This window comes from Momordica charantia (genome assembly GCF_013281855.1).
Source record: "Momordica charantia cultivar OHB3-1 chromosome 3 unlocalized genomic scaffold, Mcharantia_2.0 BLBB01000003.1, whole genome shotgun sequence".
In the NCBI taxonomy this organism is placed as follows: Eukaryota; Viridiplantae; Streptophyta; class Magnoliopsida; order Cucurbitales; family Cucurbitaceae; genus Momordica; species Momordica charantia.
The window spans coordinates 18,787,821-18,801,709 of record NW_028275161.1 but is presented as its reverse complement, the minus strand read 5'-3'; the positions used below and the strand labels follow the sequence as shown (position 1 = coordinate 18,801,709).

Below are 13,889 nucleotides of genomic sequence, written 5' to 3'. Positions count from 1 at the left end.
CAAAGAAGAACCCCAACTAAGTGCCACTGAATTGCCCTCCACAAGTTCCATTGACATTTAATTTGGGATAGCCAATGAGAGGTGGATTCTAGACTTGGGGAGTCCCTATACTCGAAGAAGCTTTCGAATATGTTGCTAACTGTTTTGAGGCACTTCTAAAATTTTCGGAATTAGTTCCAATCCAATTGCACTTTAGGTTAATATCATGGAGATGTTTTTCATGAATTCATTGTTTCGATTTGTCCATAGAACCAAACAAGTAATGACCGCTATGTCCCATTCTTTAAACTACATTTAAAGAAACATTTGGTAATGTTACGACTTTACAAATATTTTATATATGATATTAAATTAAATTTCAGCACATGAAATATCAAATGCTAATTAATTTAGAATTTCAAGTAAAAGGGAGAAGATCAAAAGTCAAAAGTTAAAATTTGAAAATTGTCCAATTAAATTTGGGAGGGAGAAAATATTTATACCATTACTTTCTTTCCAACTCAACATAATATATATATATATATATATATATATATATATATAATACAAATAGGTATTTTCGACATATCCATATAAAAAAGTTAATTTTAGGTATTTTCCGCATATCTATATTAAAAGTTAATTTAAAATGTGGCATGTGACATCAACTTATTTTGAGAGTTACCAACCTAAATATAACTCAATTAGTTTAAACACATATTTTCAATCGAGTTATCATGAGTTTGAATCTACAACCCACGTGTTGTAGTAAAAAAAAAAAAACAAAAAACAAATTGAGAGTTAAATTGTAAAATTATAAAATTCTAAGATATTATTTCCAACACCCTTGGTCATACATCCCAAGACTTTTGTTACTCAACTAATTGGTGGAATTAAAAAAAAATTATTCTCTCTTTTTTACCATATTTTAAATCCACAAACTCACCCCCTTTAATATGAAAATCGGTAATCTCACAATGAAAAGACCACATGTTCCAAATTCAAATGTAATATACTAAAAAAGAAAAGAAAAGAAAACACACACATATACAGCACTATACCATTCCATCAATGAATCCTACCCTGAAATCTCTGAACTCAAAAAAATATATAATATATAATTTACTAAAATATGAATTTAGTAGTTAGTACAACAAATTCTACCAAAAAAAAAATGCTGGAACAAGAAGTCTGTTAAAACTTCCGTTTCTGAACATTCACAACTACAAATTTTGAATAGTCAGTTCCTGACTTGTGACTTCTACAACCAACAATTCAAGAAGGAAAAAAAACCATATATAATCCGACAGAACCTATAAAAAAGCAACCATTTGTGTCTGTAATAACAGCCATTTCAAACATAAATTTCCACAAACCCGTTTTGGATGCCTTTCTTCAACCACCATTTGTTTGTTTCTCTTCATACACTCAGTAGCTTTGCCAAATGAGTAGTCCATTGTGGTGGATAAATCTATAAGTTCTTTATGTAAAATCCCATCTTCTTTTTCTTCTTCTTCCACAAGAATTTGACAATTTCATTAAATAATTGTTTCCTCGTATGATCCAAGCCGCAGGTTTTCAGCTCAGCTACTGCCTGTGTCAGTGATTTGAAAATTTCTGGTTTTAGGTCAATTTATGAGATCAGAAGTCTAGAATAATCAGATAAATTTTCATCTCATAGCTACAAATAAGTGAGAAGAAACCACTTAGAGTATTAGTTTCTCCTCCAATTAATATATTTTGAACTCATAAGAGAAAGTCAATCCAATAATAGATTGGCTATGACCCGTTTGGTAATATTTCCATTTCACCTTTTTAGAAAAAGTTACAACATGTTTTATAAACATTTCCTTCTCTTTAATCTTCTTTTTTTTTCCCTTCAAAGTTCAGTGATTAATTTAGTTTTTTCATATTATATATACAACTTATGAGCTAAAAACAATAAAGGAATAATAAAATCCTTAATGTTTTGAAAATTTAGGAACAAGGGAAAAAATTATTCCAAAAATAGGATGAAATAAAAAGAATCGTTATTGACACAAGTTCTTAAAAAAAAAGGAATGGGTTGCAAATTCGATCTCTGGCTATCAATCAAATGGTCCAGAGTACAGCGGATGATTTCAAAAATATAGTTAAAGAAAGTAACAGTTTTCGTATGCAACAGTTTTAGAAAGATTCATTAATCTATTCAAAAACTGGAACATGAGACAGAACTCAACTAAAAAACAAAGAAACTAACATAGGAATGCTACTGAGAAAACAGGATCAGCCAAAACCCTGCTCCTAAAATGGTGTCTTTGGTACTCCCAACCATGGAAATTGCGAAAACTTCCAACAAGTTTCTTTAAAGTCTATTAATATTCATGGGGTTTCATCTCAGAACCAATTGACAATGAGAGGAGTAGTTCATGTCTATTATAAACCTAGGTAAGGTCCCTTCTTTTATCAATGTGGGATCCTTGACAATGTCATGTTTAAACATGTTACGAGACAAATACTCATGGCTAGAACCAAACGGACTAGACTGTTAATTAAACTTTTCTATCATATACTAAGTTTTCCAAAGATGTTAAATCAAGATCTGTCACATTTTCTTCCCACTTCTCTCAAGTACACATTGCCAAATTCATTGACATGGCTCACAGCACAACCAGAATTACTTCACCCTGTTTTTGAAATTTAACTAAGAATTGAAATGTGTTTTTAAGAAACGTGTACGTCGTAAAGATACCTATGAGAAAACAAGCATGATTTGTTAAACGAAATCATTATCAAACGGGCTTTCATTTTTGGGTTATGAAATCAAATAATTTCTTGTTCATTTTAGGAACAAAATGCAGAACAAAGAACATGATTACTCCTTAGTAGTAGAGAAAGCAACGTTACCTCATGTTGGCACAGGCTTCTGCAGCAACGCCGTCAAGTAAACTTCTCCGTTCTTCAACCCGCCGGAGTCGGTCTTACTCGCCGTGGCCCACTTCACCTTCCGGTACCCCAACTTTGTGATCAATGGAGAGTAAATTTTATCAAGATCCGCCCCTTTGCTGAAGAAATGATCAAACCAAAGGTAACCCCCAACTCTCAACACTCTATCCAGATCATAAAACAAAAACTCCATCGATTGCACCGGAATCCACCGGTTCACGGCGTGGCCACACCGAACCAGATCCATCACTCCGTCAAAAATGGGCAGCCGCTGCTGCAGCGGCACGTGCAGTGGCACCAACCCCCTAAGCGCCGCGACCTCGTTGTATGGCGCGCCCAGGTTCATAGTCGTAGTGACCATAGTGACATTATAGAGCTTCATTCGGGCGGCGAAAGTGGCGGTGCCGCCGCCGATATCGAGGCCGAGGCGGAGAACAGAGTTCGCCGCCTTCGCAATCTGCAGCAATTGGGGGATCGGGAGGTCCAATTCGGTCTTGTAGGTCATAAATTTGGTGGTTTCCTGAGACGGATCAAACCCTAAATTCGGATTCAATCGGTTCAAACACGCAAAACCCTTACACGAATATTTCCCCCAAATAACATTGGACTCCGGAAGCGAAGAAGCGAACGGATTCTGGGGCAAAGAAGAAGAGGGTTTTTGAGGGGTTTTGGCAAAGCACCGCCGGCGAGGAAGCGGATGACACCCACGAAGAATCAAAGCCTCCGCGAGATCGGAATCGGAAGGGCAAATCGAAAACGGAGTATAATTCATGAACCGATGAAGAAGCTCGGGATTTCCATGGCAAGAGGAAGCAATTGGGGAAAACTGTGAGTAAAGAACGAGATCTGAAGGGATAGACAGTTTGACTTTCGATGTGGAGGCCGCCGCCGTCGGGTGGAGGCGGGTGAGGTGATTGATGGTGGCGCGTATGGTCTGAAGCTGCCGGATTAGATGGTCGGGAACTGGCTGAGAAACAGGGGATTTAGTGGATTGAAGAGTAGAAGAGAGATGGTAGAGAGAGAGAATATTGGTCGCCACCATGGCCACGAGTAGAAGCAAATTCAAGCCCATAGTGAAACCCATTACCCAAAATTTCGTCGTTCTCTGCTTTTTTCTCCCACACTGATCTTCCACTCTATGGAGCCTTCACTGCCATGGCTTCGCTTCACAGACAATCTCGTAATGCCACTACAGAAGGGGGGGGGGCTGTGGTCCGCTGCGGCGCGTTCAACGAGACCAATCTTGGTAGAATGCTGTTCCACCGTTCGATTGTGGATCTGGAGGCCGAGGTGGGGATCCGACGGTGGGGAACTGCATGTTGTATCATTTAATGACTTTTTTGTTTGTCTGTGACTTGTTTGGGTTGTTTTTTCTTCTTGCTGCATAATAATGGGAAATAATTAATTGTAGGAATTAAAAAATTGAATAGATTTGTGTAAAGAAACAGAGAGGCACGTGAATTTAGGGCAACTTGTTACTTGTCTTTAAAGCAAATCTCATGCAGATTTCTGTTTATTTATTTATTTATTGCTATTTAAATAATTCCACGTAATAAAGTATTGATGTATTTAGATTATTTAAATGCCGAAAAGTAATAAGGGGGTTGAAACGATTCATGGAAGTACGAGAACAATTTGGGATCGTGAATATATTCTTTTTATTTTTTCGGATATTTTGTTTTTAGAGCCTATTTCAGAAATGGGAAAATTTGTGAATAATTTTGGCTCTTTATTTTTCATAATTTCAAAAATGTGAATAACAACTTATTAGATTTTAATAACTGTTAGATTATACTTTATTTTTTCTCTTGAGTTTAATAGGTGGAGATGAAGATTCAAGCTTCTCAGTTCTGCTTATCAAAAATGGCCTCAGCGCGGCTCAACAAAGCAACAGTACCGTCCTACCTATTTAGAGTTTGAGAATAGGCTAGGTCAAAGACGTCGCGTCCCGGATGCTAAGTTTAGGAGTTTGAGCCTAAAATTAAATTACTAAAATTTATGAGATAAAAGCTATAATTTCTCCTATTTCTTATTCAATAAGAGAAATTGTAAAATCAAATTCTAACTAGTTACAAAATAATTTTTCTTAAATCGTAAAATACTATTTATTTTTTTATTTTTTCACCCATATAATTTTGATCGTCATAACTACTTTTAAGGATTTTCATACTTCAAAAATTGGATTTGTTTGAAAGCAATTCAACAAGTTCACGGTAGACCGAAAAGAAATTTGACATTTAACAGAAGAGATAGAGATTGTATCGAATGAAACATATCAAAGAACGGGCAAACAAAGTAGCACATGTAGCTCAATGGATTGCAAATGGACGGAAGAGTAGAATTCTATCCCTCCTAATTGGCTGGACTTCTTAATTTCCTCTGATTTGAGTTCTATTTAAGATGTATTTTTTTTCTTAAAAAAATTGAGTTTACAGCTTCGAGGCAGGGGGGACGCCAACTACCCAGATTCTAGTGGTTTTTTTAATTTATTATTAAATTTAAATATTATTTCATACTCCTATTTTGACTCCAAAACAATATTTTGACCTCTATAATTTTTTAAAAATAATCATTTTGATTCTTATTTACTAAACTCATACCCAAAAAAATGTTTGAATTTAAATTTACGACTATATTTCAAAAAATTCTGTGTTAAATTTTAATCAAAATAAATTAGATAAAAATAAAAATTACAAGATTAAAATAGTCAAAGTACATAGATCAAAACAAAGCTTGCAAAAATACATCGATTAAAATGAACAAAAAGGAAAACTTTAAAAATACATGGATCAAAATGAATTAAACCTGAAAGTACAAGTCCAAAATAATATTTCAACTTTTATTATTATTATTATTATTATTTCTTTTTGAAGAATCTATTATTATATTTTGAGAGAGAGATTTCAAGTGGTTGTCTCTAAAGACAATTTTCCATAAAGCAAGCTTCCAGTTCTCGGTTACTCAGTTTCAAGATGCTCTTGCTTAATGGCGTCTGATTTCTAAGCACCTTTCTAGTTCTTTTTTTTTTTTTTTGACACTAAAGAATGTTTAGTGAGTAGATGCTGTTTGGTGAGTTCAAAGTAAACTAAAAGTTCTTTTGCAAATTTTCCTTCAGCGACCGGAATCGAAAAAGCACCCTTGATCCTGCCCCATCCCGCTGTTCATTCCGAGCAGAAAACGGGACGACCATCCTAATCAATGGTGAGAACAGGAACAGGGAATGCAATAGCTGCAGAAAGAAATCCTCAACTTTGAGGGAAATGCATGATAATCTGAGTTAATCAGCTGTAAGTGTAACTATATCATCACAAAAACATTTGAATGAATACCTTCCAATAAAGTTGTCAATATCTACTACTTCAATCTATTATGCATATCATATTTGGCAAGTCAGGAAGACTGCAGTATATGGTAAAGGAAACCAAGAAGTTTATAGATAGAGATTGAATGAATACAATTGCAAAGCTAATTACACAATACGATACCACCAAGTTGTTTTCGTCGAAGCAAGGGGCGACAAGGCTGGAACAGTCAGACCAGTCTGCTCCGCTGATGCCTCCTTTACCACGACTCAGCTCCCTTGGTGACACCAAAAGTTATAGCAACGAGGGCAAGGACTGACTGCAAGTGCAAGGAAAGAGGAAGCACAACTTCAAACTTTGGATTTCGGAGTTTTAATTTGAAAAGTTACAATCGGTTCATTCTTATAATCTTATCATCTACATACTTATTGAGGTATTATTATTGTTATTGTTTCGAAGATAGGTAATAAGAAATACTATTCATATATCATAGCTACTTACAGCGATTACGCATGCTACATATCCAGGCTTTTCTCGGTAATCCACTCGTACAAAGAGTACGATAAAAGCTCCAACATACCAAGGAATGCCACCAAGAAAGAACCCAATTACAAACCTGACAAAAAATTATTATATTTTTTATTTAATCATCAACGTGTTGGAACATGAGTGTAGAGAAATGGGGAGTTACAAATGTGAACTTACAAGAACCAGCCCATGCCAATGCCACAGCAAGGAAGACGGGCTTCTTGATAAGGTCTTCCCTCAATAATAGCATAACCTTGAACTACAAGAAACAAAAGCATTAAAGAGGTTGATGGATAAAGTCCCTACCATTGAACATAAAGATATAAATTTATACACCTACGCACAGACACAAATGCGCATACATGATTGACCAAATTAAGTATTTAGTTCTTTTTTGAAAGAAAAGGAAAAGTTATTTCACAAGGAAACACTTGCATGAGAGCAGAACAGTGCATTCAACTTTCAACGCACATCTTTAATTAATGTCAGTATCAACAGAATTATATAATCTTATTGCCACTGATTTGCTGTAGATTTGCAATGAGCAAGATGCTGGGTGTTATAAATTCTCTCACTAGCAAGACATATAGATTGAAATATCTGGCAAGTGATACCCCTTTCACTTTTGGGGGTGAAAAGCAGTCAGTTATATGATTCAGTCTCAGTTCTATCAGAAAGAAATCGGTGGAATTTTATACCAAGGTTACATTGGGAGGACAAAGCAATTACAGTCTTCAAAGAAATATCACTTTCATGAATCATGATAAACACATTCTAAGCAATCCCTTCAAAAATGAATTTGGTATATCAATGCTGTATTCTCATTGGGTGATGCCCAAGAGACTTCCGGAAATCAGTGTCCCAAAGAAGATTAAGTTGTTAGTATGGTCCCTGCTGCATGGAAAAGCTAACACCATGAAAGAAACTCAGGTACTAGTAATAATTAGTACATCATTACATGTGATGCAAGTACAGTAATGAAGATCAGGATACAGCTCCTCATGATGTGCGAGTTTTCCAAAAAGTGGTAATGGAACTTCCCAATTACTTTTAATTTCCAACCGGCCTTCCTCTAAATACATGAGATTTTATCCAAAAAGTGCTTTTAGGCTATCATTACCAGGCAAGAGCCAACGCACTGAAAGATTTAGAAAGGAAAACGGGGAAAAACAAAAGAAACTCCCCCATCGACACAAACCATGGAAAGAGAATAACTCCAAAAGACCTTATGCAAGGCACTCCGCGAAAAGGAAACTAAAATATAACTTTCCTAAAATTTTCACATGATATTTTCCTCTCTTAAAAAGATTCATTCATTCTCTCTAACCATACATCCCATAAAATGGCTCTAGTAACATGCAGACCATTCTTCTCCAGCTAAAGAGACGCTGTCTTCCATATAACTAGATGCTAGCCACTACCCAAGGTCAGACCTTCTCCAGGTAGTTCTTCAAAATCTTCTCTATCTTCTACCTTAGAATCTTCTCTATCTCCTTTAACACTTTCCTAGGCACCATAGACACAGAAAATAAGTGATGAGGCATGTTCAAGAGACCGCCCTTCTCCAAACTCTCTGGAAGAATTTCATGCTAACCATAATATGGAAGAATAGAGACGTAGAATGAAAAGAACCATTAGGATTCTTTTTTTTTTTTTTTTTTTTTGATAAACACCATTTGGATTCTTAATAACAACTTCAAAGAGGTTGCGGAATTTTAAGAGAGAGCACCCTGTTTCTAGTAGCTAGGTGGTACCGGTAATCTCAAAGTAGAGAGTTCTGCAGGTATTCTCCTTTTTTAAAATTCAAGTCAATCGGAAATTTTCTTTTTGTGATCTCCATGACAAAGGGGAGAGATGTATTTCCCAAACTCTCTCCTCCTTCCTCTCTTGCACAGAAACTGCCATGTCCTCATACCAGATACAAACTCAAGACTAAAAATCCTACCCTGTTGCTACCAAGATCATCATTAATTCAATAAGTCGGCCCTTGAACCATTCAACTACACTTTACTAGAGGACGATAATCAAAATTAGAGAGCGATGATCAAACCAAATATTGGAATATTATTCATACATTCATACCATTAGATCAATAGCCCAGCCCAAGCATCCAATGAAGCAAATCAATGGAAACCACAGTGAGCATCAGAAACCCATTTAAAAACCCATCAAACCAAAGGATACGGATATGTGGAAAGAAATAACAAGCAAAATCATCATGATCATTGATCAAGACCATAAGAAATACAGTCAATTCCTAAACAAAGCAAATAATTCGTGTATACCCTTCAAACAAGATTATTTCAGCAAAATTTCGGCACAAACTCCTCCGACATCGTTCTTTAGCTTCTGAATTCGTAACTAATCTACCAAAATTCAAACCATAAAAATATCCTCCAAATTCATGAACATAGGTGAGTTATTTACCCGGGACGGCTTGGTAACCCAGATGTCCATGGTAATATGGGTGAGGGCCAGAAACTCGGGGCGGCGCAACCGGTTGAGGGAAACCAACGACAGAATGGGGTTGCGGCTGCGGCTGCGGCTGTGAGGCAGAAGGATAATAGTTTGCGACACCCTGAAACGTACCGTAATGGTATTGACTCTGTGGATCGCCCAATACCGCGCTGTTTTTCCCGTCGCCACTCATAATTCTTTTGCAGAAGAAGAGAAAACCAGAATCAAATACGGTCTGTTGAATATCACGGCGACGGCGAGGGTCCCGTCGTCGCTTCTTTCACCTTCTTCTGCGATTTCGCCGGAAAATTTTGGAGCGAGGGAGGGAGCAATGGCGGAAAGAGAGTGGTTGTTTCCGGCTATATAAAGTAGACGGCGGTTTCCGGTTTCGGTGAATTGTAGTTGTACAGCTGGCAGTATTTGCTCAAACCGGGCGCGGGAGAGAGAGAATCGGAGCCCCATTTAGCTTCTAATATTTGCGTTGATTATTTATTTATATTTAATCTTTTAAATAATTCCATTCTGATTTTTTGATTGATAAAAAACACTATATTAATAAAAAAAACTACGACCACTGAGGGTTGTTTGTTTTTCGACGTCTTTAGATAGTCTAGAATTTTAGGTGTCCGAAATTTTAGATGTCCGTCATTATTTGAATAGCTACATTTGTTTTGTTGTATTTATTTATGAGAATTTTGTAAATTTATATAATGTTCCAAAAATGTCATTACAAATAGTGTAATTTGTACATTAATTTAATATAATTTTTATTTATATAGTAGATTTTTTTAAAATTAATTTAATATTTTGGTTGTTTATATTAATTGGATATATATATTAATTTTTGTATGTTATTAGGTAGAATTCATATTAATAAAGACTCTTTTAATAGGAATGCATATAAATTTCATTTTCATATAATTAATGTTATTTGAGATCAAATTCATTTATTATATTATCAAATTATATTATTTTAAGAAAAAAAATATCAAATGTAAGTAGATAATTAAAAAAGATATTAATTATATTATCAAATTATATTATTTTAAGAAAAAAAATATCAAATGTAAGTAGATAATTAAAAAAGATATTAATTATATTATCAAATTATATTATTTTAAGAAGAAAAATATCAAATGTTAGTCGATAATTAAAAAAGATATTGCTTTCAAATTATGGATTTAAAATAATATATATTATTCATAATTCGTTCAAAATATTAAAAGTAAATAGATATATTATATAATTTAATTGAAGTTTATTTTATAGGTACATGTAATATATAAATATACTTAATTGCATTATCCTTCCCATGTGGACATTCTAGAATACCCAGACATCTTAAAAGCTCAAAAAAACCTTTGTTTTAGTACCCATCCACTTTTTCATCGACTTTGTCCAAAGGACATAAAATCCCAAAAACAAATAAACAATTAGAAATGACACGTTTTGCCAATAAAAATAGCTTGTTTGTTTACAAAAACAAGGAATATGAATAAATTTTTTTCACAAAGTCACAACATCTCAACCTTATTCAATGTTGTCCAGGGAAATTGGAGACTAAAGCTGGCCCATTAAAACGCGTAAAATCCACCCCCTAAGAAAAACTATGACTGCTATTATTTTTTATTAATTACAAATTTTGAATTGAGACTAGTAAGTGATTTCAAAACAAAAGACTAGTATGTTTAACCGGAGACCCATCTCTTCTGCATTCTGCCACCTTTATATTGTAATTGAACTGAAAATTAAAATTTACAGAAGATGATTTTTTTTCATTTGTTTGTGACTTAACATTAAGTCTAGCATCTTACATTTCAAAAATTAGTATACCATTTAGCTTTTTCTAGAACAACTATTTACCATCTATTTGGAATAAAGAGAGTTGAAATATTAAAACGAAGTATTTGAAAACGAGAAAATTGCAATTTACATTAGTGGTCGGGGACAATGATGTTGAGCCATAAATTTCTAGAAGCTTCCACACAATTTTTAGTATAACATAATCACATTCATTCCAAATTCCAAACAAAATAAAAGGGTTCAAATAGATCTAAAATCATGTAATGTAGACCTTGAATTGAAAATTTTAGGCCAATAACGTCCATATTTAACCAACTAGCAACTAGGTAAAAGTTAGAAACAAACAGTCTACATTCTTTTACTCTTCTACAAACAGAAATTCAATAAAACACAAGTGAAGTTCTAATGACATTTAGTACATATTAATGTGTGACTAATTATAATCTGCATCCGAAAAAATGTAAAGCCTGAAATTAAAATTGCTACAAATAATATGCCTGTGCATGAAATTTAAGAATAAAATTGTGAAAAATAATCTCGTTGAACCATACCTCGCCTTGGCAGACACATCCAAACTGTTTCGAATTGAAATTTATAGCCAATAATTAAATTAATAGATCCGAAAGTACCCATATATTCTATTGCACCCCTGCAACACCAACAACTATTTCCTTCAATAATAAAACCAAAGGTGGCATCGTATTGATTTGTTAAATTAAAGCCAAAAATTCCTCTTTAATAAATCTCGGTTCTACATAAAACAAAATCGAAGAGAAAACATCCCTGACAAAGCAATAATCAAAGACAAGTTTGGAGTTCTGAAATACTAAGGTAGCAAGATTAAGGAGAGCATTATAACCATGGAAAAACCACTAACACAGCCATAACAGAAGGAATCCGGGAGCAAGCCTACAGCCTTCTTCCTCTCCTACCACCCTTTCTGCGGGTGCTGTCTGTCGGAATTGGAGTCACATCCTCTGAAAAAACATATCAAACAGCACGTGGAAAGGAATTAGCTTGTAGATATTTTCAACAGAATACAGTAATGAGAGTTTAAGTGCAAAGTTGAATGTGTGTATTATGTTCTGAATCAATCATTGGCATGGAGAAAAGGGCTTCACCTATACGACCAATCCTCATTCCAGAACGGGCAAGGGCACGTAGTGCAGACTGGGCACCTGGACCAGGCGTTTTGGTCTTGTTTCCTCCAGTGGCACGCAGTTTAATGTGGAGGGCAGTAATACCAAGCTCCTGATTGGTAAAAAACATGGCCTCAATGATGTAATATATTCATTGACGAAACAAATAGTTCAAGAAAATGGGATTTCACAAGCTGGAAAAAGAAATTTTGGAACTAGTACGAATATAATGACTAAGATTGAGAAAGGGAGTTGTTAATAAACAGTACTAAGCATTAACAGAGGATGAAACCTTGCATCTCTGAGAAACATCCTGTGCTGCAAGCATAGCTGCATATGGGGACGACTCATCCCTGTCAGCTTTCACCTTCATACCACCTAAAGTTGATCAAAATACAAAATTACACTTCCAGGTAATAATAGTAACAAAATAATACCCTTACACACCCAGTTTATAGTTCACTACTGACACTCCATTTTAACAGTATTGAAAAAAATACAGTAAACTACTTGATGGTTTCACCTGTGATGCGGACAAGGGTTTCCCTCCCAGAAAGATCAGTCACATGCTGTAGTTGAAACAACAAATTTATCATTCTGTCAACGAATGAGCAATCAAATAATATGCATCTTTCAACTTACGATAAATGTATCATTAAATGAGGCAAAAATGTGAGCCACGCCGAAAACATGCTCGCCTTCCCTCACAGAAGGTCCAAGAGTCACAGTTTCTTCCTTGGGCTCCCTGGTCTTTCTCCTTCCAGACTATGAAATCCAGAACAAAAACAAAAGTAAAGATTCATGTATTTTAAAGATAAGCTAATGCAGAAACTTACTATAGTAAGTCATAAAGAAACAAAATGAAGTCAATTTAACACAGATAGGTATTCTCTGATTTCCCATATGAACAAAGAGAGGCATGGATTAAAAACAAGAGACTGCAGCCACACAGTTACAGGCGTGAATTCCTTTACAACCTAACCGCCACTAAGTGACACAATCCTTCAAATCCACAAGTTAAAGGACAGTCTCCAGGCAAACCCTAAAGCAAATGGGGTAAAGCCAATACATTCATAGTGGTCCATCGACTAAGATACAGATCTTAAACCTAGGCCTTGATGACAATAAAGATATAATCATATGCCCAATCAAGCTCGGGATTTCATACTCCTATTTTCAACGAATTTAGAAGCCGAGACGGAAAGATATCACGACAAAATAAAGCTTCAAAGAACTTCGCCACAAATCTCCACTAAACCACCCATTATTGTTATGGTGGAACCAGATTACAAATGGAATAACATAAAGTCCTCGGATAGATCTACTCACCATGTTTTCCAAAAGACGAAAACGAAGTAGCCGCTTTGTGGAGCTCTACGTCGCCTGCAGAAATCCTTCGTGCGAGGAGAAGGGTTCGCGGCTGTCGGCCAAAATATATAGGGAATGGGAAAATAGGGTTTTTCATGTTGGGCTTGGGCCTTTACCTGTAAGTTGAATTAGGGTTTTTCCTGTTGGGCTTGGGCCTTTGGCTTCAAGTTGATTTACTGAAATACTCTGCCATTTGTGCCATAAGTGACCCATACACGGTATAGTAGGAATTTTTGGATAATATGATTTTTTGGAATAATAATTAGTAAAATATAGTTTTTTTTTATTCATTTTTATTTTAGTTCAATGAGGGAACGTGAATGTGAACCTTATCTGTTGATCAAATATATAATATACCTTAACTAGTATTAGTTAATTATTAAAATAA

The 13,889-nt window shown here is 35.1% G+C and overlaps 3 protein-coding genes across 3 annotated transcripts; all 3 read right to left on the bottom strand.

The window, feature by feature from the left end:
• Positions 1–1,077: 1,077 nt before the first annotated feature.
• Positions 1,078–4,085, bottom strand: LOC111010688 (S-adenosyl-L-methionine-dependent methyltransferases superfamily protein). Its single transcript, XM_088121327.1, has 2 exons — positions 2,866–4,085; positions 1,078–1,573 (listed from the first exon to the last, which is right to left on the bottom strand). Exon 1 carries the CDS (start codon positions 3,986–3,988, stop codon positions 2,867–2,869), a length of 1,122 nt encoding a protein of 373 aa, XP_087977453.1. The 5' UTR covers positions 3,989–4,085; the 3' UTR covers positions 1,078–1,573; position 2,866.
• Positions 4,086–6,206: 2,121 nt separating this feature from the next.
• On the bottom strand, positions 6,207–9,551 carry LOC111010965 (large ribosomal subunit protein eL20z). The gene is made up of 4 exons (XM_022284565.2): positions 9,162–9,551; positions 6,912–6,993; positions 6,708–6,822; positions 6,207–6,525 (listed from the first exon to the last, which is right to left on the bottom strand). The coding sequence occupies exons 1-4, from the start codon at positions 9,382–9,384 to the stop codon at positions 6,466–6,468; spliced, it is 480 nt and encodes a 159-aa protein (XP_022140257.1). The 5' UTR covers positions 9,385–9,551; the 3' UTR covers positions 6,207–6,465.
• Positions 9,552–11,674: 2,123 nt separating this feature from the next.
• LOC111010956 (small ribosomal subunit protein uS11y) lies at positions 11,675–13,605 on the bottom strand. Its single transcript, XM_022284551.2, has 6 exons — positions 13,463–13,605; positions 12,776–12,898; positions 12,657–12,702; positions 12,426–12,511; positions 12,116–12,245; positions 11,675–11,971 (listed from the first exon to the last, which is right to left on the bottom strand). The coding sequence occupies exons 1-6, from the start codon at positions 13,463–13,465 to the stop codon at positions 11,904–11,906; spliced, it is 456 nt and encodes a 151-aa protein (XP_022140243.1). The 5' UTR covers positions 13,466–13,605; the 3' UTR covers positions 11,675–11,903.
• Between the last annotated feature and the right edge of the window lie 284 nt (positions 13,606–13,889).

Bases quoted from the DNA above. Each gene is read 5' to 3' on its own strand.
- LOC111010688 (XM_088121327.1), bottom strand. From the start codon at position 3,988: ATGGGTTTCACTATGGGCTTGAATTTGCTTCTACTCGTGGCCATGGTG.
- LOC111010965 (XM_022284565.2), bottom strand. From the start codon at position 9,384: ATGAGTGGCGACGGGAAAAACAGCGCGGTATTGGGCGATCCACAGAGT. The intron at 6,823-6,911 runs GTAAGTTCACAT...ATTTTTTGTCAG, and splicing joins ATTGGCATGGGCTGGTTCTT to GTTTGTAATTGGGTTCTTTC. The intron at 6,526-6,707 runs GTAAGTAGCTAT...TTGCACTTGCAG, and splicing joins ATGTAGCATGCGTAATCGCT to TCAGTCCTTGCCCTCGTTGC.
- LOC111010956 (XM_022284551.2), bottom strand. The intron at 12,703-12,775 runs GTAAGTTGAAAG...TTTCAACTACAG, and splicing joins CATTTAATGATACATTTATC to CATGTGACTGATCTTTCTGG. The intron at 12,246-12,425 runs GTTTCATCCTCT...TTTACCAATCAG, and splicing joins ATGTTTCTCAGAGATGCAAG to GAGCTTGGTATTACTGCCCT.